General features: G+C 42.1%; 1 protein-coding gene across 1 annotated transcript in view; it reads right to left on the bottom strand.

Annotated features, from left to right (window-relative positions):
- The window catches only part of LOC123746003 (chloride intracellular channel protein 5), a 79,682-nt gene extending 68,915 nt beyond the window's left edge, over nucleotides 1–10,767 (bottom strand). Inside the window, exon 1 of the mRNA XM_045727120.2 lies at nucleotides 10,604–10,767. Coding sequence (XP_045583076.1) covers nucleotides 10,604–10,666 — 63 coding nt within the window. The 5' untranslated portion in view covers nucleotides 10,667–10,767. The remainder of the gene's footprint in view (nucleotides 1–10,603) is intronic.
- Between the last annotated feature and the right edge of the window lie 11,777 nt (nucleotides 10,768–22,544).

Below are 22,544 nucleotides of genomic sequence, written 5' to 3'. Positions count from 1 at the left end.
GACTTCTTAGGATCATCTCAAGCAAATGATGACTAATGGAAAAGAGGTAGAGGGGGAACATGCAGGCCAAAACGACCATGGTGGGACAAAAACCAAAATGGGAAAAGTACAGCAAACGAGCCATTACTGAACGATGTTTTGCTTAAATGAAAACTTGAAGGAAACGTATCTTAGGACTCTCCTTGCTTAACGACTCTACTGTGCTCATTTCTACCAATTTACCTACCCAAAAACCACTAATATACAGGTGCCACTCACGACTATTTAGGACCAAAGTCGCAACAGAACGCAATCTCTGAACAATCACAGTCACAGTCTCCGTGGTGTAGTGGTAAGACACTCGCCTGGCGTTCCGCGAGCGCTATGTCATGGGTTCGTATCCTGGCCGGGGAGGATTTACTGGGCGCAATTCCTTAACTGTAGCCTCTGTTTAACGCAACAGTAAAATGTGTACTTGGATGAAAAAACGATTCTTCGCGGCAGGGGATCGTATTCCAGGGACCATAGGATTAAGGACTTGCCCGAAACGCTACGCGTACTAGTGGCTGTACAAGAATGTATCAACTCTTGTATATATCTCAAAAAAAAAAAAAAAAAAAAAAAAAAAAAAAAAAAAAAAAAAAAAAAAAAAAAATTATTACCAAGAAAAAATAAGGGTGAACGAGTCACACTTATTTATCCGAGAATTTTCACCACTACGTCATCGCCTCTTATATGGTATACACATTATTACTATGGCGTCATAATTTTGCTCAAGTTCACCTTTTTTTTGACTGTACTGGCTGACTGTGACAGAAGACTGGGGTGGGGCAGTGAGCGAGGTGAATCACAGCCCACTCACTCGCCACAGCTAGTCCCACTTTCCCCTAGGCGGCCGTGACCTCTCCCCTCTTGACACTAAACAGCTTTGCCTGCTATTTTACATCACCCTGGATGGTTTAAACACACAGGAAAGGCAAACACGTCTCATTTCACCATTTCACATAACCACACATTCATTTCTCTTAGTTTGTGAACTTTTTCATCCTCTTAGTAAACCCAGAAACAGCATCTGATAACCAGTTCTTTTTTAGTCAGTCCTTCCAGTCAATAAGGCCTCCAGTCATCATAGACCATCATTCCCGAACAGCAGGGAAGCCAGCCAGGCAGGCAGGCAGGTCACGGGCAAGACTTATAACTAGGCCAGAGGAAGGTTACGCCCTTGCACCCGAACCTTCACCTACAGCGACCACGCAAACCCGACACACTCCAGTCACGTCTCTTGTGTCAATGGGTAAATTAGGTCTGCTCAGAAGCCTCACCGGTTCACACATTAGACCTATGCAGGTCTAGGTTAGGTTACATTAGGTCAAGGTCTACTTAAAGAACAGCGAGCAATATTGTGTAGACAGGCTGTGACATCGGCTCTATCGGGTCTTAGACTTTTCTCGTCTCAAGAAGGCAGTCTTTGCCCAAAAGGGTGTGGAACACGTGCGCACATTCAAGCACGCTGGTGAGGACACGTGCAAACTGAATACCAACCAATAAGACAGAGGGAGACCGAAGAATTCCCTCGTGGTAAGAGTAGCGGATAAGTGGAATTATATAGATTAGAGATTAGTAAGACAAATTACAAGCATAGCTCCGGGAGCAGGTACGCCAAGTTAGAATAAAGCCATTGTAACCCCCCCCCCCACACACACACACCATAGCCTAGCTTTCAATGATGGGAAGCAACAGTTTAAATTCGTACCTTCGAGAGCGAAACAGGCAAGCACAGTATACCATGGTCTTAGTCTTAAGTCTGGGATGGTCTTGGTCTTAAGTCTTATACCCCCACCCCCTCCTAGTTACCCCACCGGGACTTCCTACCCACCCCCACTCTCACCCTCCTCCTGAGTAAGCCACGTTATCACCACTTTTAAGATCATGCTGGCCCTGACCATTAGTCTATCACAGAGAGAGCCACTGTGGCACCAACACCAATTCTCCCGATGCCTGCTTACACAGCACCCTTCGCTGTATAACCCTTGAAACAAATCCTTGCTCTTGAACCCCACTGATAAACACTTTCTAACTATAAGTTAATACCATGAGTATCTAATCATCTAGTGTGACTAGAGAAACGAGATTGCCGTATTCATTATTATTGTCGCCGTTAACCCATTAATCATTAATGTCCAGAGCCTAAAGAGTAAGTAATTATCAATAGAAGGCATCAAACCGGGAAGGCTATGTAGCACCAAGCCAGAGCCTAAAGAATGGTTACACAGGCAATAAAATGCGTTCTTTGTATGAAGAAAGCAAGATGACTTGTCTGGTAAAGTAGTCTATCGTACCGTAAATCTGTCCTAGTCTACTGAAACAATACAATCCCCCCCCCCATCTTGAGGTTATCTTGAGATGATTTCGGGGCTTTTTTTTAGTGTCCCCGCAGCCCGGTCCTCGACCAGGCCTCCATCCCCCAGGAAGCAGCCCGTGACATCTGACTAACACCCAGGTACCTATTTTACTGCTAGGTAACAGGGGCATAGGGTGAAAGAAACTCTGCCCATTGTTTCTCGCCGGCGCCTGGGATCGAACCCTGGACCACGGGATCACAAGTCCAGCGTGCTGCCCACTCGGCCGAGCGGCTCCCCCATTGGCCCATTCTTAAACATTTCAGCAACAAACAACGCCAGATACACGACCATTAATAAAAAAAATATAAGTCGCATTCCAATGTCTTGTATTAAAATTAATACATACTAGCTAGAAACTTGACAGCTTAAAACAACTTCATTTTAATAAAAAACATGCACCAAAAACATTAAAAACCTGTTGCTCAACACAGTTGCAAAATAAACATCCACATGCATAAACTCTCACAACATTTACACAGGTAAAATTTAATCACCACCAATAAAAAGACTCAAATCTTCCAAGACATGCAGGAGCCCACGAGTTTACTGTCATGAAACGGTCTTCTCCCTTCCAGCGGTCTCCAGGCCACTAACGACCACACTCCCGGGTTTAACCGCCAGCCCTGCTGGTGCAAGTCTAAAGTTTACCTAGTTGGTAGACTATCATACTAGTCAAGTCACGAAATTTTGTAATGTAAATCTCCCTTTATTTATTTATTTATTTATTTAGAGTATATTTCCACCCTGGATTGTATCTGGATGGGGTTCTGGGATTTCTACTCCAAGCTTGGCCCGGGGCCAGGCTTGATTAGTGTGAGCTTGGTCCAACAGGCTGTTGCTTGGAGCGACCCGCAGGCCCACATATCCACCACAGCCCGGTTGGTCCGGCACTTCTTAAAAAAATTTTTTATCTACCCTAGGTTATATGGGGAATTAATAGATGATATTACAATTATTCAAACATGTTGAAACGAACCAGTCTATCATCAAACAAAAGTGCAAATTAGCCAAATACTGACTCATTATCATCTGTGTCATTATTTGTACTGCTGCCTCAGAGAGGAGGATGGGTTGCAATATATATTACAACTGATATATAGATATCCCTGTATATCAAACATTTTGTAATATTAAATGAGAATAACTTTTAACCAAGGTTAAAGGTTAGGAGCCTCGTAGCCTGGTGGATAGCGCGCAGGACTCGTAATTCTGTGGCGCGGGTTCGATTCCCGCACGAGGCAGAAACAAATGGGCAAAGTTTCTTTCACCCTGAATGCCCCTGTTACCTAGCAGTAAATAGGTACCTGGGAGTTAGTCAGCTGTCACGGGCTGCTTCCTGGGGGTGGAGGCCTGGTCGAGGACCAGGCCGCGGGGACACTAAAGCCCCGAAATCATCTCAAGATAACCTCAAGATAAGGTCTTGGTCAGCTCAGATAATAACAATAGCTTTGGTCTCTGAAAGCAAGGGTCGGATTCATCACGCAGTTACGCAACCACTTACGAGCTTCTCAACCTTTGGCGGCTTTGTTTATATTAAACAGTTTATGAGCGTCGAAACTTCCAAAATCAATTATTATTCTTATAAACAGCCTCCTAGTGCTTCGGTGCTCAAACTGTTTAATATAAGCAAAGCTGCCAAAGATTGAGAAAAGATGTATGAGTTCGTAAGTACTTGCGTAACTGCTTGTTGAATGCTAGTCCCATGTATCCTAAGTGCTTCTGTTTTGTTAGTGGCCGCTGCTTGCCGTGGCCGACACCGGAAACGTTCTCACTTTCACTTGGGCAGTCAGGAATGCCGCCACCCACCCTCGCCTTAAGAACTCCTCCTCAACTTATAACCGGTCAGGTATGATGTGCTATTTTTGTTTTTTTCAACTGCTCGATATAAACATGCATGCATGCTGAATTCAAATACTTTATACTCTTTACCTTGAGGGGCTTTCCGGGGCTTAGCGTCCCCGCGGCCTGGTCGTCGACCAGGCCTCAAGGGGGCAGAATTTTCGCCCAGACTCGAGAGGCGAGATTTTTCGCCCAGGCTCGAGGGGCCAGATTTTTCGCCCGGACTCGAGGGGCCAGATTTTTCGCCCGGACTCGAGGGGCCAGATTTTTCGCCCGGACTCGAGGGGCCAGAATTTTCGTCCAGACTCGAGGGGCCAGAATTTTCGCCCAAACTCGAGAGGCGAGATTTTTCGCCCAGACTCGAGGGGCCAGATTTTTCGCCCAGACTCGAGGGGGCCAGATTTTTCGCCCAGACTCGAGGGGCCAGAATTTTCGTCCAGACTCGAGGGGCCAGAATTTTCGCCCAGACTCGAGGGGCCAGAATTTTCGCCCAGACTCGAGAGGCCAGAATTTTCGCCCAGACTCGAGAGGCCAGAATTTTCGCCCGGACTCGAGGGGCCAGATTTTTCGCCCGGACTCGAGGGGCCAGATTTTTCGCCCAGACTAGAGAGGCCAGGTTTTTCGCCCAGACTAGAGATGCCAGATTTTTCGCCCAGACTAGAGAGGCCAGAATATTCGACCACACTCGAGGGGCCAGAATTTTCGACCAGACTCGTGGGCCAGAATTTTCGCCTAGACTCGAGGGCCAGAATTCATCAAGCATTTACGCAACCAGCGCATCGTTCCTCATTCGTTTACATTTATTCAAGTCTATGACCTTCGAAGCACTACAATGTTGTTTATAACAACAATAACCTTGAATTGTTAAGTTTCAAATTTCGTAAACTGTTTAAGAGCTGTAAACAAAGCCGCCATGATTGAGGAAAGATGTACAGGTTTCCTAAGAGGTTGCGTAAATGCTTTATGAATCCTGGAGCTGACTGCGTATTGCGCACTTCACATGAATGGGGGACCGACAGTTTACTCACTTTGCGGGGAGTACTTCACATGAATGGACAAGATGATTCACTCTCCCAAACCCTTTCCCATTCAACACATTTATTTACCGTGACAACAAGGATCTCGCCACGCATTCATTCATGAATGAGAAGGTTCTATCAGAAGGTCATCAAAGAGGATATATAGCCTACGATGTTGGGATGAGGTGCCAGAAAATGAGATGAACGAATGAGGATCTACGAAGAAATGATAACGGACCCATGAATTACCCACAAAGCACCTATCAGTCAAATTACCCAAAATGAAACAGGAGCCAGAGCTACAAACATTCATTGTTGTAACATCTTCACCCCCCCCTCCCCGAGCGTTCAGAAACCAACATTTTCTGTTACACCTTCACACACCGACAGCTAACAATCGTCTTTACGGGCTCACCATAGCCCGTGCTACATGGACACTTCGTTCTAAGTAGCAAAATCTAAAACAACAACAGCTATTAAATTAATCACCATTGTACATAAATTTAAATTTTGACCCGAGGGGCGAGTTTATTGGGCAGCGTCACTCATCTTGTGAGTGGACATACCGCCATAGCAGAATGTACAACACTCCCCAATAGGAAGAAAACCCGCTGGGTTGTTCATTCTTGTTCATTACAAAAACGTTTTCATTACAGCACCCTATGTAGTGGTTAATTCCCTTACCATTTGCCTTATAAACGAGAACGACTCAGTGGGATGACAGCATCGCTGTTCGCCCTTGTGCGCCTAGCGGTTATAAGGGACTTAGTTTTCCTACTCCCTAAGCCCGGCCTGGGGCCAGGCTCGACTTCTGATAAGCTGCTCCAACAGGCTGTTGCTTTGAGTGGCCCGCAAGCCCACATATCTGAATTCAAATTCTGTCCCGAGGGACGAGTTTATTGGGCAGCGCCACTCATCATGTGAGTGGACACACCGCCATAGCAGCATGTCAGCGCCACTCATCATGTGAGTGGACACACCGCCATAGCAGCATGTACAACACTCCGCAAAAGGAAGAAAACCCACCTGGTTGTTCATCCTGTACCCACCCACATATCCACTACAGCCTGGTTGGCCCGGAAAAATTGAATTCGTCTCTTTCTGCAGCTAATCTTTCCTCGCGACATTCCAACTAGCCAACATGGCGTATTGATATCCCCGCCCTCATTGAGGACATGGGGGGGGGGTTAATCGGTGACGTCATAGTTCACCCTCAATGACATCATAGTTCATCCAGAGTGACGTCATAGTTTGTCCTTTGTGATGTCTCTCATGATTTCCTTGAACCATTACTTCGGGGAAGCTGCATGATGGCATGTAGGCGTTTCATATAACGTTATCTTAACTGGTGCGGTTTTCTCTTTGCCGGTCCGCGGGGACATAGAGTCCCGAAATCAAGGCAAAGTAACCGCAAGGAAACTTCTATTGACGGCAGCAGATAGTGCTCTTTTTCCTATTTAATTCACATTAAACAAACACACACACCTGTTCCATGCCGAGAGTGCTTGAGAATCGGGTAAAACTGGTTAGAAACTCTGATAGCTTGCCGGCGCTTGACATTCCCTTGTGGATTTTCCAAGTTACAATTATTTTGTAGCGTGGCTGGCTACGTGACGCACTACTGATTACTAGGCTGCGGGTTCTAGCCCCAAGTGGAACTTTGTATTACTTTTCACATCGGATTTCACTGACAGTGTTCGATTAAAAGTAACGTTATCACATTTGTTTATATATATATATATATATATATATATATATATATATATATATATATATATATATATATATATATACATATATATATATATATATATATATATATATATATATATATATATATATATATATATATATTAGACCTATTTATCTATTCGTGATTATCTTCGTAAATATAAGCAGCTGATTTCTTAAGATATAGCATTTCATTTCTTAAAACATGAAAATGCAAAGCAAGAATGAGGCCTAACAGGCCGGCAAATGCCCTCATTTCATTCTGCGAGGGGACACGCCCCCACCTCCCAATATGTTACCCACTCCAGTCACCCACTCCAGTATCCTCCATGTCCATGGAGGACAGAAGAAAATGTATATATGCTAGTTAGCATTGTAAATGTGTGGCCACGTCTGTGGTAGAAAAAAAAAAACTTCACACTACATTCATCCCAAACCTATCAAGCTTTGATCGGCGCCTCCCACCTTCAATCACCGGGAAGAGATGAAATTTCAGAACAACTAATTCGTTTGGTTACAATTCCTCAACCCCGATCCGTTATCTTTTGTATATTAAAGCCTCAAACTTCACTATTAAATATAACATGTGATATTTCCCTCGTTAATCTGTAAATACTCATTACAATGTTACTTTTCAGGTTAATTACGGCAGGAGCGAAGTAGTTAGTAGTTTACCAAATATTATATCCGTTCCAACGGACAACCGAAAAATCGATGCACTAAATCTACTTCATTTTTCAGGGGGGCAAATTGCGAGAATAAGATAAAACATACAAATTCACACGACGAGGCATTTGAGAACGTTTCCTTACACCAGATGCCTCTGTTCACCTACTAGTAAATAGGTGCCTGGGGTGTACTCACCTAATAAAGGTGAGTAAGCGTGTGAAGGTGTGAATAAAGGTGTGAAGCGACTGTTTGGGGTCAGCTGTAGTCAAAGGCTTTTTTTGGGGGGGTTGCGGGGTTAACCTCGATAACCCTAATAGGCTTCCTGGCCCCAACAATGGGAGCCAAAAGGCGTACATATACACTCATAACACCTTATCAAGCATTGGCGATAGCAAGAGGGTGGGCTGTTGTAGAAAAGGATATCAGCATTGAGGGCCAGATATGCAAGATAACGTCGCAATGGAGGAGAGGCAATGGCCCTGGTGAGGGGGGGGAGGAGAGGCAATGGCCCTGGGGGGCAGTCGTGAGTGAAAGTAACCCTGGGGAATCTCCCCAGGCAGAAAAGGCAGAAAAGGCAGTAAGGCAGAAAAAAACAGCCCTGGGGGAGGAGAGTAAGGGAGAGACAGCAGCCCCTGGGGGAGGAGTGTAAGGGAGAGACAGCAGCCCTGGGGGAAGAGAGTAAGGGAGAGACAGCAGCCCCTGGGGGAGGAGAGTAAGGGAGAGACAGCAGCCCCTGGGGGAGGAGAGTAAGGGAGAGACAGCAGCCCCTGGGGGAGGAGAGAGTAAGGGAGAGACAGCACCCCTGAGGGAGGAGAGAGTAAGGGAGAGACAGCACCCCTGAGGGAGGAGAGAGTAAGGGAGAGACAGCACCCCTGAGGGAGGAGAGAGTAAGGGAGAGACAGCACCCCTGAGGGAGGAGAGAGTAAGGGAGAGACAGCACCCCTGAGGGAGGAGAGAGTAAGGGAGAGACAGCACCCCTGAGGGAGGAGAGAGTAAGGGAGACAGCACCCCTGAGGGAGGAGAGAGTAAGGGAGAGACAGCACCCCTGAGGGAGGAGAGAGTAAGGGAGAGACAGCAGCCCTGAGGGAGGAGAGAGTAAGGGAGAGACAGCAGCCCTGAGGGAGGAGAGAGTAAGGGAGAGACAGCAGCCCTGAGGGAGGAGAGAGTAAGGGAGAGACAGCAGCCCTGAGGGAGGAGAGAGTAAGGGAGAGACAGCAGCCCTGAGGGAGGAGAGAGTAAGGGAGAGACAGCAGCCCTGAGGGAGGAGAGAGTAAGGGAGAGACAGCAGCCCTGAGGGAGGAGAGAGTAAGGGAGAGACAGCAGCCCTGAGGGAGGAGAGAGTAAGGGAGAGACAGCAGCCCAGAGGGAGGAGAGAGTAAGGGAGAGACAGCACCCCTGAGGGAGGAGAGAGTAAGGGAGAGACAGCACCCCTGAGGGAGGAGAGAGTAAGGGAGAGACAGCACCCCTGAGGGAGGAGAGAGTAAGGGAGAGACAGCAGCCCTGAGGGAGGAGAGTAAGGGAGAGACAGCAGCCCTGAGGGAGGAGAGTAAGGGAGACAGCAGCCCTGGGGGAGGAGAGTAAGGGAGAGACAGCACCCCTGAGGGAGGAGAGTAAGGGAGAGACAGCAGCCCTGAGGGAGGAGAGAGTAAGGGAGAGACAGCAGCCCTGAGGGAGGAGAGAGTAAGGGAGAGACAGCACCCCTGAGGGAGGAGAGAGTAAGGGAGAGACAGCACCCCTGAGGGAGGGGAGAGTAAGGGAGAGACAGCACCCCTGAGGGAGGAGAGAGTAAGGGAGAGACAGCACCCCTGAGGGAGGAGAGAGTAAGGGAGAGACAGCAGCCCTGAGGGAGGAGAGAGTAAGGGAGAGACATCAGCCCTGAGGGAGGAGAGAGTAAGGGAGAGACAGCAGCCCTGAGGGAGGAGAGAGTAAGGGAGAGACAGCAGCCCTGAGGGAGGAGAGAGTAAGGGAGAGACAGCACCCCTGAGGGAGGAGAGAGTAAGGGAGAGACAGCACCCCTGAGGGAGGAGAGAGTAAGGGAGAGACAGCACCCCTGAGGGAGGAGAGAGTAAGGGAGAGACAGCAGCCCTGAGGGAGGAGAGTAAGGGAGAGACAGCAGCCCTGAGGGAGGAGAGTAAAGGAGACAGCAGCCCTGGGGGAGGAGAGTAAGGGAGAGACAGCACCCCTGAGGGAGGAGAGTAAGGGAGAGACAGCAGCCCTGAGGGAGGAGAGAGTAAGGGAGAGACAGCAGCCCTGAGGGAGGAGAGTAAGGGAGACAGCAGCCCTGGGGGAGGAGAGTAAGGGAGAGACAGCAGCCCTGGGGGAGGAGAGGAAGGGGAGAGACAGTAAGGGGGAGAGAGCAGCCCTGAGGGAGGAGAGTAAGGTAGAGACACCAGCCCCTGGAGATGGAGATTAGAAGAAACACAGCAACTTTGCAAAGGATGATTAGAGCACCAAGGACTTGACGTTCCGAATATCGAACAGAATGCCCAAGAGGATTAGTGGAGTGTTGGCGTGGGGGAGTGCGTCCCTGCACCAGGCCTGGCCCCGAGCCTATCTCTCTTTAAAACTCTTTTTTTTTAGAAGAGAGAGAGAGACGTTCGTCCACCTATACAAGGCCAGTACGGCCTTGTGGATATACAAGTGAAAACTTGCATGACTGATCTTCTCTGGGCTACCTGACCCAGCATGGTACGTGCTGACCCTAACATGGCGTGTTTCTACAAATTTATCGAATGCCCAGCGGCAGTGAGGTGATATAGAAGGGATGGGTACGGTGACAGGTATGTTATGAACCTTCAGTAGCATAAATGTGTCGGTTTAGATGAGTTTTAAGGAGGGTTGTGAGTGCTGTGGGGGAGGAGGAGGGCGTCCCAACTTGGGTCTGTAAGCGACCGTTGTGTTGCGGGAGGTTCAGATTCCTCCTGACAGCTCTACAACACCCTCGATTAAAGCCTTCATTCTTACCTTAATGATGAGCTCCACCTCCGGGACGGAGCCGTTCTCCTGACCGTTGGTTTCCTCTGACATAATGGCAACGGGATGGAATAATAAGGTACCAGACGAGCTCGGACCAAGTACACTCCTCACTCAACTAGCGCCAACCTGACACTGAGAGATACTATGGCAACTTCCAGCACCGCCGGTTGCTACCTACCGCTTGGGAAATTATTGCTCAACGCGCCTGGTGTGTTCCCAGTTGCGTTTAGCGTCGATAGCGCGTGTGTATCGGTATTAGTGAACGCAAAACTGGTTTGCGAAAATATAAGTTCGGTTGGGTTTGTTAGTACAAGTCGAATAATGGAAAGACCGCCCATAGCGGCGCATGCGCACAAGGATCAGCCGCCGAGCTGATGTGTCAGATGTTGAATAACTCTGCATCTCTTCCCTACACCCTACTGCGACTAGAAACTAATATGACAACAAACGACCAAAAATCCCATGGAATTATTCGAGGCATTCAAACGGCAACAACTACAAATTCGTGATTAGAAAGATTTTCTCCCTGGGCCGCCCAAGAGGGAATTGACAATGAGTTCTAACAGAGGGGCGGAAAGCATCGTACACATGGGCGGTCGACGCGGGCCATGTGGTCCCCCGGACGACCATGTGGGGAGACACCAGAGAAAGTATGTTGACCAGACCACACAATAGAAGGTGAAGGGACGACGACGTTTCGGTCCGTCCTGGACCATTCTCACAATCGACTTGAGAATGGTCCAGGAGGGACCAAAACGTCGCCGTCCCTTCACCTTCTAGTGTGTGGTCTGGGCAACATACTTTAGCCAAGTTATTGTGACTCATCGCCTGCACGCCAGAGAAAGTGAATACACTCCAAAACACATTCATTTTTACCGAGTTTACCCCGAAGGGTGAATGCATTGGGCAGTGTCACTCAACCTGTGAATGAACATACTGCCACATCACTATGTACAACAAACACCACCCCACTAGAAAGTAAACTCATTGGATTATTCATCCTGTCACTGATCTCAGTAGCATAGTAGTCTACGTCCTTGACTCTCAACAGAGGGGACTCGGGTTCAATCTTTGGGTAGGACAAAAATGGTTGGGATGTTTTCTTTCACCTAATGGCACTGTTCACCAGTCAGTAAAATTGGTACCCGGAAGGGAGGTAATTGTTGTGGGTTGAATCCTAGGAAAGATCACGTTGTGTTCAAACCTCAATATGCAGGCTTCCTGTCCCCTATAACAGGAATTAAGGAAGAACTCACTTATCTCCTCTTATTACCAACCTTATCATTTCTCGGGTCAAGGCTGAAAAGTTATATTTAAATATGCGAAAAAATGTTTCCTGTTTTGCAATTTGCAAACAATGTTGAAGCTTTCTACGTTTTCAACACAGGTAAGCAAGATGATTTTATGCAGACTAATTTTTCAATCAATTGACGAGAACTTGATGGGTATAATGATATGTTATTATTAACATCTTTACTGACAAAATTAATGAAAAAAATTGCCTGTGTTGTTTAAGATTCGCTACCTGGAGCAAAAAGTTCCAAGTAGCACGGGCTATGGTGAGCCCGTAATAAAAAATTGCCTAATCTGAGTAATTCAGTTATAGGTGTTAATACTTGAATCATTACAGTGTGGAGGATGCCGGTATTCACTGTCATACAGCACAGGGCAGAGGATCATACAATATTCTTCATTCTTTAAAAGATGAGCAAATTTCGGATAAATGGTTAGGATCTCTTCCGATATACAAGAATTAATGTAAGTAGTTATACAGTAGATTATTCTATAATACAGTTTCACATTCATTAATGTATTGTCCAAGTGACTGCCTTAACGATTAGTTATAGTGTTTACAAGCAGAATATTGTGGCAGTGGTTCAGCCTCACTAACCTGCCAGATGGGCCTATAGCCATGGAGAATTCGTGATTAATGATTAAATCATTAATCGTGAATAATGATTAAATCACATTACCTAGTCATAAAAGTATGTGTGTGTATGTCTGATATCATACTACTTGTGTAAAGGGAGAAATGTCTATGTTTATCTCTCTGAATGTTCGGTAATATGTTTATTGTTTGTGATGTGTGTCTGTATATGTATGAACACGATGTACTGAACGGGGTGAGAATAGCTTGAGCTACCTCATCCCTTTGTGTGTATTTTACCTCAATTAACTTAATTCAATTTCAATTTCAATTACATCACATTGTCTGGTCGACTACATCGACCATACACTTATTATTACAACACTTGTCATAGCTTTTAAGATCTTTGGGCATTTTTGAGTTCTTCTAAATTTGAAGTAATTTCTTTAATTTGTGTGTCCTTAACAATTGCATTAATAAAGTTCCAAGTGACAATCCGTGTTTTCTTTCCTGCAAGCCTCATTGGCCAATCGATCTACAAAGCATCATGCTTTCCAACCAATTACATGGACTGGGATCCGCACACATTTTCTACCAGTTATTATCATTGGCAAAAATCACATTCCATTTAATATTACAAGTTACTTCAGACATTAATTGTGATGATTTATTTAATGACTGAAGAGAGAGAGAGAAAATCTTTTAGAGATACAAAATATCACTCCGCCGCCATTGAGTGTGTGTATGTATATATATACTAGTGCATATATTTCATAATAATTGCATGCGCACCAGCGTAAGGTCAATAGCAGCGTGACGAACATTTCCTAACATAAATTACCAAACATGGATCGATGGGGCCAACACTGTTGACACGAAGATATTAGTCACCACATGTGTCAGCCTCCAGATCCACGATAACGGTTGATAGACTGAATATGGATACCACCGTATCAGAAATTAATATTCACAAGTGTGGTGAAGAGATGGGAGTGTCAGCTGATGAGAATACCTTCGGCGTCAGCTGTTGGGATGACCTTGGGGGCGTCAGCTGATGGGCTGAAGTACCTAAAATACCATTACGTCCATCCTAGAAGACAAACGATACCAATCTTCCATTTTTTTCGGAACTTATCAAAGTAAAGCTCAAGGGAATTAGTGATTAAATCATTTTTAATTATACAATACCCTATTCACATTAAAATTAAATCACTTTGCATAAAACAATAAAGAATTAGTGCTGAGCTCATTTCATACATCAGTTATAATTTAATGAATTCTTGCCATAATAACATTGCATAATGGTTAAGATCAAGGTTAATTACAGGGCAATTTAGATCTAAATTGCAGACGTAACTGTTAACTGTGTGTGTTGCAACCCCTGGAGGTGCAAGGAATGCAGATGCAATTGTTTACAAACAAGGCATCTGATTGTGGCCTGACACTGTTCATGTGTTTGCAGTGGCCAGGATTCATCCAACGTTTACCTGCAGCCCTTACAAAACCTGCTCATCTTTACTTAATCATGGCGGCTTTGTTTGCATTTATTAAACAGTTTATATAAGCTCCGAAGCACTACGAGGTTGTTTATAACAATAATAACCTTGGGTTGTGAAGTTTCGAAGCTTGTAAACTGTTTAATATAGTCACATAATTCCCCAGCATAGTAGAGGAAACTGCATGTTCCTTTTCACCATTGTTTATCACTCTGCATACTATGTATTATGATCGGTATGGAGTTCAACCCAGATGAATGTCTGGACACCACCTGTACACCCTCCACGCAGCCCGAGAGCCCCAGGCAGGTGGCGGCTGCAAGACCTTCCAGTTCCGTGTTACGTTTAGGTAACCACCTGTTACACCACTTGCTCATTGTTAGAAGCCTCGGTGACAAAGGATGTGACATCACCATCAGGGGTGTAAATACCATGACCTTGGTCACCTCGGCAATCTCATCACGTGCTCAGGGAATTAATACTACAGCCTCCACAGGTCACATGCCTCCCGCTTCTTCGTATGCAGGTTTTAAGTGTTTTTATGTAAATAAGTTAAGTGTCACCCTTATTTTGGTGTTAACGCAAGTTTTTATATAATATATTTCTCGTGTGTGCTAACCAAGTATGTCAACTCAGGATGTTGTATATTTTTCATATATTATTTGTTCATTTTGATATTAGAGTAAAGAGTCATGGTTTTTTTGCTTGAGTATTCCTTCAATCCTGTGCACTTTTCACACTGCAAAGGTCAATGCAGCATTTTTTTTTTTTAATGTGAAATGCATGCCACACTCCATCTGCCCAGTACAGCCGCACTACTGAGTCACGTCACATTAAATGGGGGCCTGTCCAGAAGAACAGAACAGAACAGAACTCCTTTCCAAACAACAATGTCTAGGGGTATGATTCTTGCTTCGCTTACGAGAAGTCCCGGGTTCCACTCCCAGACAGGCCCCCATTTAATGTGACGTGACTCAGTAGTGTGGCTATATCGGGCAGATGGAATGTGGCATGCACTTTGCGTTAACAATAACAAAATGCTGCATTTGCCTTTGCAGTGTGAAAATTGCACAGGAGTGAAGGAATATTCAAGCAAAAATTATGACTACTCTAATATCAAAATGAACAAATAACATGGAAAAATGTACAACACCCTGAGTTGGCATATTTGGCTAGCATACATGAAAAATAATTATTTATATATATACAGTATATATATATATATATATATATATATATATATATATATATATATATATATATATATATATATATATAAATATATATATATATATATATATATATATATATATATATATATATATATATATATATATATATATAATGTGTGTACAAATTTATGTTAACACAAAAATATGTGTGACACTGAAAGTACATACAAACACTTAAAATCTGCACACGAAGAAACAGGAGGCAAGTGTAATGGAGTAAGTATCGCTAAAAGATACTGGAATTAGGGTGAGTGAAAGTATTAGAAAACAGTGGTTAGAAAGATGGTGAGTGTGTTGATCTGAAAGAAAAAACATTCACAGACAGACAGACAATTATCTCTTCTCTAAGACAGAAGAGTAACGGGAGACATGATAACCACCTACAAAATTATCAGGGGAATTGACATGGTGGACAAAGACAAAATATTTAGCATGGGTAGAACACAAACAAAGGGGACACAGGTGGAAACTTAGTACCCAAATGAGCCACAGAGGCACTAGAAACATTTTTCAGTATTAGAGTAGTTAACAAATTGAATGCATGAGGCAGTGATGTGGTGGAGGCTGACTCCATACACAGTTTCAAGTGTAGATTTGATAGAGCTCAATAGACCACAGAATATGTACACCACAGTTGATTGACGGTTGAGAGGCAGGACCAAAGAGCCAAAGCTCAACCCCTGCAAGCACAACTAGGTGAGTTCACACACACATATATATTATATAGAGTTTAGCGGTAAATTCATGCAAAGACTATGGCTGAATTTAGGTATGTAGGCATCTTTGGAAAATGTGAAAGCTTTGTACAAAATGATGCCCTGACGTTGATGTATATTCTTAGGTTTTGGACATGATTAAAGAGAAGCACGCAGCAATGACGAAGGGCTTTCTATATTTTGTTTGTAAACAAAGATGCAGCTTGCATAAATATTGCAAGCCTAGTCTGAGGCAAGCTAGCAACCTAAATGTTTTCTCTTATCTCGACCACTCCTTATTTACGTCTATTACTCTCTTGTACATTTATTGAATTATTTAGCATATTGATGTTATTGCCCTGCGAAAATCAGGGTTATTGCCCTGCGGAAATCAGGGTTATTGCCCTGCGGTCATTAGACAAGTCATTGTCAGTGTACGTGACGTTTATTGTGCTACAAATAGGGGCTCATTGTGCTAGACAAGTCACTGTGCCAGAGACAAGTTAATGTGCTACTGACAGAGTGTCATTGTACCACAGACAAGGGTTATTTCATAGAAGACAAAGGTCATTGTGACAATGACAAATATAACTGTAAGGCAGACAAGGGTCACGCTGACCTAGCCTACTGGGAAAACAGCGCTCTCCTTAATTTAAGTAGGAAGGCTGCTTTAGGCTACATCGAAGTAGTAGGACTTCTAATCTGTTGTCGGTTTTAGGGAGAAAGTCGCCCGCTGGTTGACTTCTGATGGCACAGAGCCAGGAGTTATATTGTAAGTAGGTATAGAACCTTGCAGAAAGTCGTGGGCTCCATATAATAATATTAAACCAACCAATCCTCCTAAAATAACAGTACTTACTGCAGCAACATGTGGCCCAACGTGCAAAAATAGACTGTTGCAGGCAACAATGCTCATGTTTTCTACAATTCATTTTGAAGACGGCCTGAACAAATAAAATACAGCCTAGCCTCCTAATGTGATAATACTTAAGCTACTAACTGGTTAAATGCACCAATACTGTCAGCCTCCTCAAAAGGTCAAAATGAAAATGTAAGTAAAAACCTAAACTAACCGGTCCAACCAAACCTAGGCCTAATATACGCTATCTTTGCTATAATTAATATATATATATATATATATATATATATATATATATATATATATATATATATATATATATATATATATATATATATATGTCGTACCTAATAGCCAGAACGCACTTCTCAGCCTACTATGCAAGGCCCGATTTGCCTAATAAGCCGAGTTTTCATGAATTAATTGTTTTTCGACTACCTAACCTACCTAACCTAACCTAACCTAACTTTTTCGGCTACCTAACCAAACCTAACCTATAAATATAGGTTAGGTTAGGTTAGGTAGGGTTGGTTAGGTTCGGTCATATATCTACGTTAATTTTAACTCCAATAAAAAAAAATGACCTCATACACAATGAAATGGGTAGCTTTATCATTTCATAAGAAAAAAATTAGAAAAAATATATTAATTCAGGAAAACTTGGCTTATTAGGCAAATCGGGCCTTGAATAGTAGGCCAAAAAGTGAGTTCTGGCTACTAGGTACGACATATATATATATATATATATATATATATATATATATATATATATATATATATATATATATATATATATATATATGTCGTACCTAGTAGCCAGAACTCACTTCTCAGCCTACTATTCAAGGCCCGATTTGCCTAATAAGCCAAGTTTTCCTGAATTAATATATTTACTATAATTTTTTTCTTATGAAATGATAAAGCAACCCTTTTCTCTATGTATGAGGTCAATTTTTTTTTATTGGAGTTAAAATTAACGTAGATATATGACCGAACCTAACCAACCCTACCTAACCTAACCTAACCTATATTTATAGGTAAGGTTAGGTTAGGTAGCCAAAAAAAGCTAGGTTAGGTTAGGTTAGGTAGGTTAGGTAGACGAAAAAACATTAATTCATGAAAACTTGGCTTATTAGGCAAATCGGGCCTTGAATAGTAGGCTGAGAAGTGCGTTCTGGCTATTAGGTACGACATATATATATATATATATATATATATATATATATATATATATATATATATATATATATATATATATATATATAAAAAGTACGACATATATATATATGTCGTACCTAGTAGCCAGAACTCACTTCTCAGCCTACTATGCAAGGCCCGATTTGTCTAATAAGCCAAGTTTTCATGAATTAATGTTTTTTCGACTACCTAACCTACCTAACCTAACCTAACCTAACTTTTTCTGCTACCTAACCTATAAAGATAGGTTAGGTTAGGTTAGGTAGGGTTGGTTAGGTTCGGTCATATATCTATGTTAATTTTAACTCCAATAAAATAAAATTAACCTCATACATAATGAAATGTGTAGCTTTATCATTTCATAAGAAAAAAATTATAGAAAATATATTAATTCAGGAAAACTTGGCTTATTAGGCAAATCGGGCCTTGCATAGTAGGCTGAGAAGTGCGTTCTGGCTACTAGGTACGACATATATATATATATATATATATATATATATATATATATATATATATATATATATATGTCGTACCTAGTAGCCAGAACGCACTTGTCAGCCTACTATGCAAGGCCAAATTTGCCTAATAAGCCAAGTTTTCCGGAATTAATATATTTTCTCTAATTTTTTTCTTATGAAAAGATAAAGCTACCCATTTTATTACGTATGAGGTCAATTATTTTTTATTGTAGTTAAAATTAACGTAGATATATGACCGAACCTAACCAACCCTACCTAACCTAACCTAACCTATCTTTATAGGTTAGGTTAGGTTAGGTAGCCGAAAAAGATAGGTTAGGTTAGGTTAGGTAGGTTAGGTCGTCGAAAAACAATTAATTCATGAAAACTTGGCTTATTAGGCAAATCGGGCCTTGCATAGTAGGCTGAGAATTGCGTTCTGGCTACTAGGTACGACATATATATATATATATATATGTCGTACCTAGTAGCCAGAACTCACTTCTCAGCCTACTATTCAAGGCCCGATTTGCCTAATAAGCCAAGTTTTCCTGAATTAATATATTTACTATAATTTTTTTCTTATGAAATGATAAAGCTACCCTTTTCACTATGTATGAGGTCAATTTTTTTTATTGGAGTTAAAATTAACGTAGATATATGACCGAACCTAACCAACCCTACCTAACCTAACCTAACCTATATATATAGGTAAGGTTAGGTTAGGTAGCCAAAAAAAGCTAGGTTAGGTTAGGTTAGGTAGGTTAGGTAGACGAAAAAACATTAATTCATGAAAACTTGGCTTATTAGGCAAATCGGGCCTTGCATAGTAGGCTGAGAAGTGAGTTCTGGCTACTAGGTACGACATATATATATATATATATATATATATATATATATATATATATATATATATATATATATTATTCTTGGCCAAGAAATATTTAAGTTCTGCTTTTGTTGATATTTTTGTGTTCTGTACAAAATTAAAAGTACAATACGAGAATTAGCAAAATTAAAATCCTAGATGAAGAATGAGAGATAGATAGATAAATAGATGTTGCTACCATATAGGACTGAAAAAAAAAAAATAAATGAGCAGCGTCACTCATCTTGCGAGTGATGACAAAATAGCTGCTGAATCACCTCTGGCGTAAACCTCTGGGTGATGATGCTGTCTGTCTGCGGGGATGTTTTGCGTCACAGTTGATTCACGTGTAAATGCCAACACGTCGTTTGTGAAAGGAATGCAACCAGGGGGAATATATCGGTGCTCCCGCTGCCTATATCTTTCCCTGCTCTTACGGACTCCAATCTGGCCCCGTTTGTGTTCTGTTGCCTCTAGTTGGTGGTGCTGTACGTGTTCTATTGCCTGTCTTTAACGCTGTAATTCAAATTCGAATGTTTATTCAGGGAAAGTAAATACATACAAGGTGTGATACACGTTTTGCTGCCTCTTTTTGGCGCTGTATGTGTTCTGCTGCTTCTCTTTGGCGTTGTACGTGTTCCGATGTCTCTCTTTGGCGCTGTATGTGTTCTGCTGCCTCTCTTTGGCGCTGTATGTGTTCTGCTGCCTCTCTTTGGCGCTGTATGTGTTCTGCTGTCTGTCTTGCTGTTGCCTGTCTTTGGCGCTGTACGTGTTCTGCTGCCTGTCTTTGGGGCTGTACGTGTTCTGTTGCCTGTCTTTGGCAATGTACGTGTTCTGCTGTCTCGTTTCCCGATCGTTACGGTCAACAGGCGCCGTACGTGTCCTATTGCCTGTTCCAGGACGTTACGTGCTGGTCCGTAATTATGTCCTCGACCACAGGGTGCTTACTTTTCTTATTTGCTAGTATTAAACTGTCGAATTATTTGTAGAGCATCTGTTATACTGAGTTTTGACTGGTTGGCTCTGACACTATTTACTAATAACATACATATATAGCTCTTCTGTTGACGTTTATAGTGCTATAATAATGTGTTCAGTTCAAGTATGTTTATTGAGATAAGAAAGAAATACATCTCAAAGGGATAGAGTAGCTTAGGCTATTTCTACCCCCCTCTCTACTTCAAGTCCCTCATGGGGCGCACAAATTAATAATGTGTTGGCGTAGGGTTATAATTTCAATACCAGAGAGAGTCGTCGTTTATACTGGGGGGTCTCTCTGTGCTCTCTTTGTCTTGATGAGCATACACAGTTGGATGATGAGTACATATATAGCCTCATTAATGTGCGCACACATAGCTTGTTGAGTACATGCACAGCTTGTTGAGTACATGCACAGCTTGTTGAGTACATGCACAGCTTGTTGAGTACATGCACAGCTTGTTGAGTGATTACACAGCTTGATGAGTACACAGTACCGTGACCACCGCACCAATGATCGTCTATCGTCGTGATCGGTGGTCACGGTACTGTGCACGGTTGCCAGATCTAAATTGCTGAAAGTAGCAAGCTGACGGCCTAAAAGTAGCGAATTTGTAATAAGAGTAGCCCAATTTTTTTTAGTGAATGATATGGGTTTCAAAGTAATATATTTTGATATATAGAGTACACTACACGATGTTAATTGTTTTATTGATATTATTTCTGCACATACACACACACACACATACATTATATATATATATATATATATATATATATATATATATATATATATATATATATATATATATATATATATATATATACAATATATATATATATATATATATATATATATATATATATATATATATATATATATATATATATATATATATATATATATATATATATATATACAATATATATATATATATATATATATATATATATATATATATATATATATATATATATATATATATATATATATATATATATATATATAATATATATATATATTTATATTGATTTTTTGCCGCCAGAGGTGGATAGTTCATTAAGCATCCCTATTCAACCAGTGAGTGGTGGTTTATTGTGCACCCCGAGCCCCGACCAGTTGTGTAAGCGGACCCCGACCAGTTGTGTAACTGCAAGCCTAGCATGAACGAACCGACAATAAACATACTTGAACTTGAAGTGGACTTCAATGTTTTTTTCGGCAGCTTTATTTCCTTAGTTTCCGAGCTGTTTTCTGTACCGTGTATGTTGTAATAAACTATTCCTATATTTACAGTTGTTTCTCCCTGTGAAGATTATTAAACAATGGTGATTATAAGGGCGCGGAAGTTCAGCCTGGCCAGGGCCGCCAGCAGCCCTTGGGCCCGCCCCGGCAGCACCCAGTCTTTAATTTGGCACCTTTGTGGCCCCTTTGTGGGACCTTGGTATAAGCCTAACATGTATATATACACTGGCTGCCTGTCCCCCTACACAATGATTTATTATTACCTATTATTTAATCATTTAATTTAAATATTCAATAAAATAATTTATTTATTTATTATAGTAAGTACCTAATAATTTAATAATAAGTAGTAAGTACATAAAATTGATTAAAAAGTACAGATTAGTCACAGGAGATTCCTAAATTGGAATTCACTACCAAATTTCAATATTTCCAAGTATTTTTAGTGTGAAATGCCGTTATATGCATAAATTGTTGTTTTAATAATATTACGCTTAACCACTTGGGCTGGACGGTAGAGCGACGGTCTCGTTTCCTACAGGTCCGCGTTCAATCCCCGACCGCCCAAGAGGTTGGGCACCATTCCTTTCCCCCGTTCCATCCCAAATCCGTATCCTGATCCTTTCCGAGTGCTATATAGTCGTAATGGCTTGGCGCTTTCACTTCATAGTTCCCCCACCCCCCTGAAAAATATTACGAGAGCAGTATTTACGGGTTATTCATGCCCGTGCCACCTCTTGGGTGGCTTAATCTTCATCACTCGAGAGCAGAACGTCCTAACTAGACATAATATGATGATATCCTGAACAGTTGATAAATAATAATAATTTAATAATAATTTTTATTTAGGCAAAGGTACATACATAAAGAGATTTTACAAAGTTTGTTGGCTTTATAGATAAGAGCTAGTACATACAATGCCTAAAGCCACTATTACGCAAAGCGTTTCGGGCAGTAAATAAAAGTAATAAAATAAAAGTAATTGCGGAACTCCAGTTATCTAATACTTATCATAAATGGTATAAAACCTTAT

This window comes from Procambarus clarkii, chromosome 78 (genome assembly GCF_040958095.1).
Source record: "Procambarus clarkii isolate CNS0578487 chromosome 78, FALCON_Pclarkii_2.0, whole genome shotgun sequence".
In the NCBI taxonomy this organism is placed as follows: Eukaryota; Metazoa; Arthropoda; class Malacostraca; order Decapoda; family Cambaridae; genus Procambarus; species Procambarus clarkii.
The sequence above is the reverse complement of the archived record's forward strand: the minus strand, read 5'-3'. Positions and strand labels throughout refer to the sequence as shown.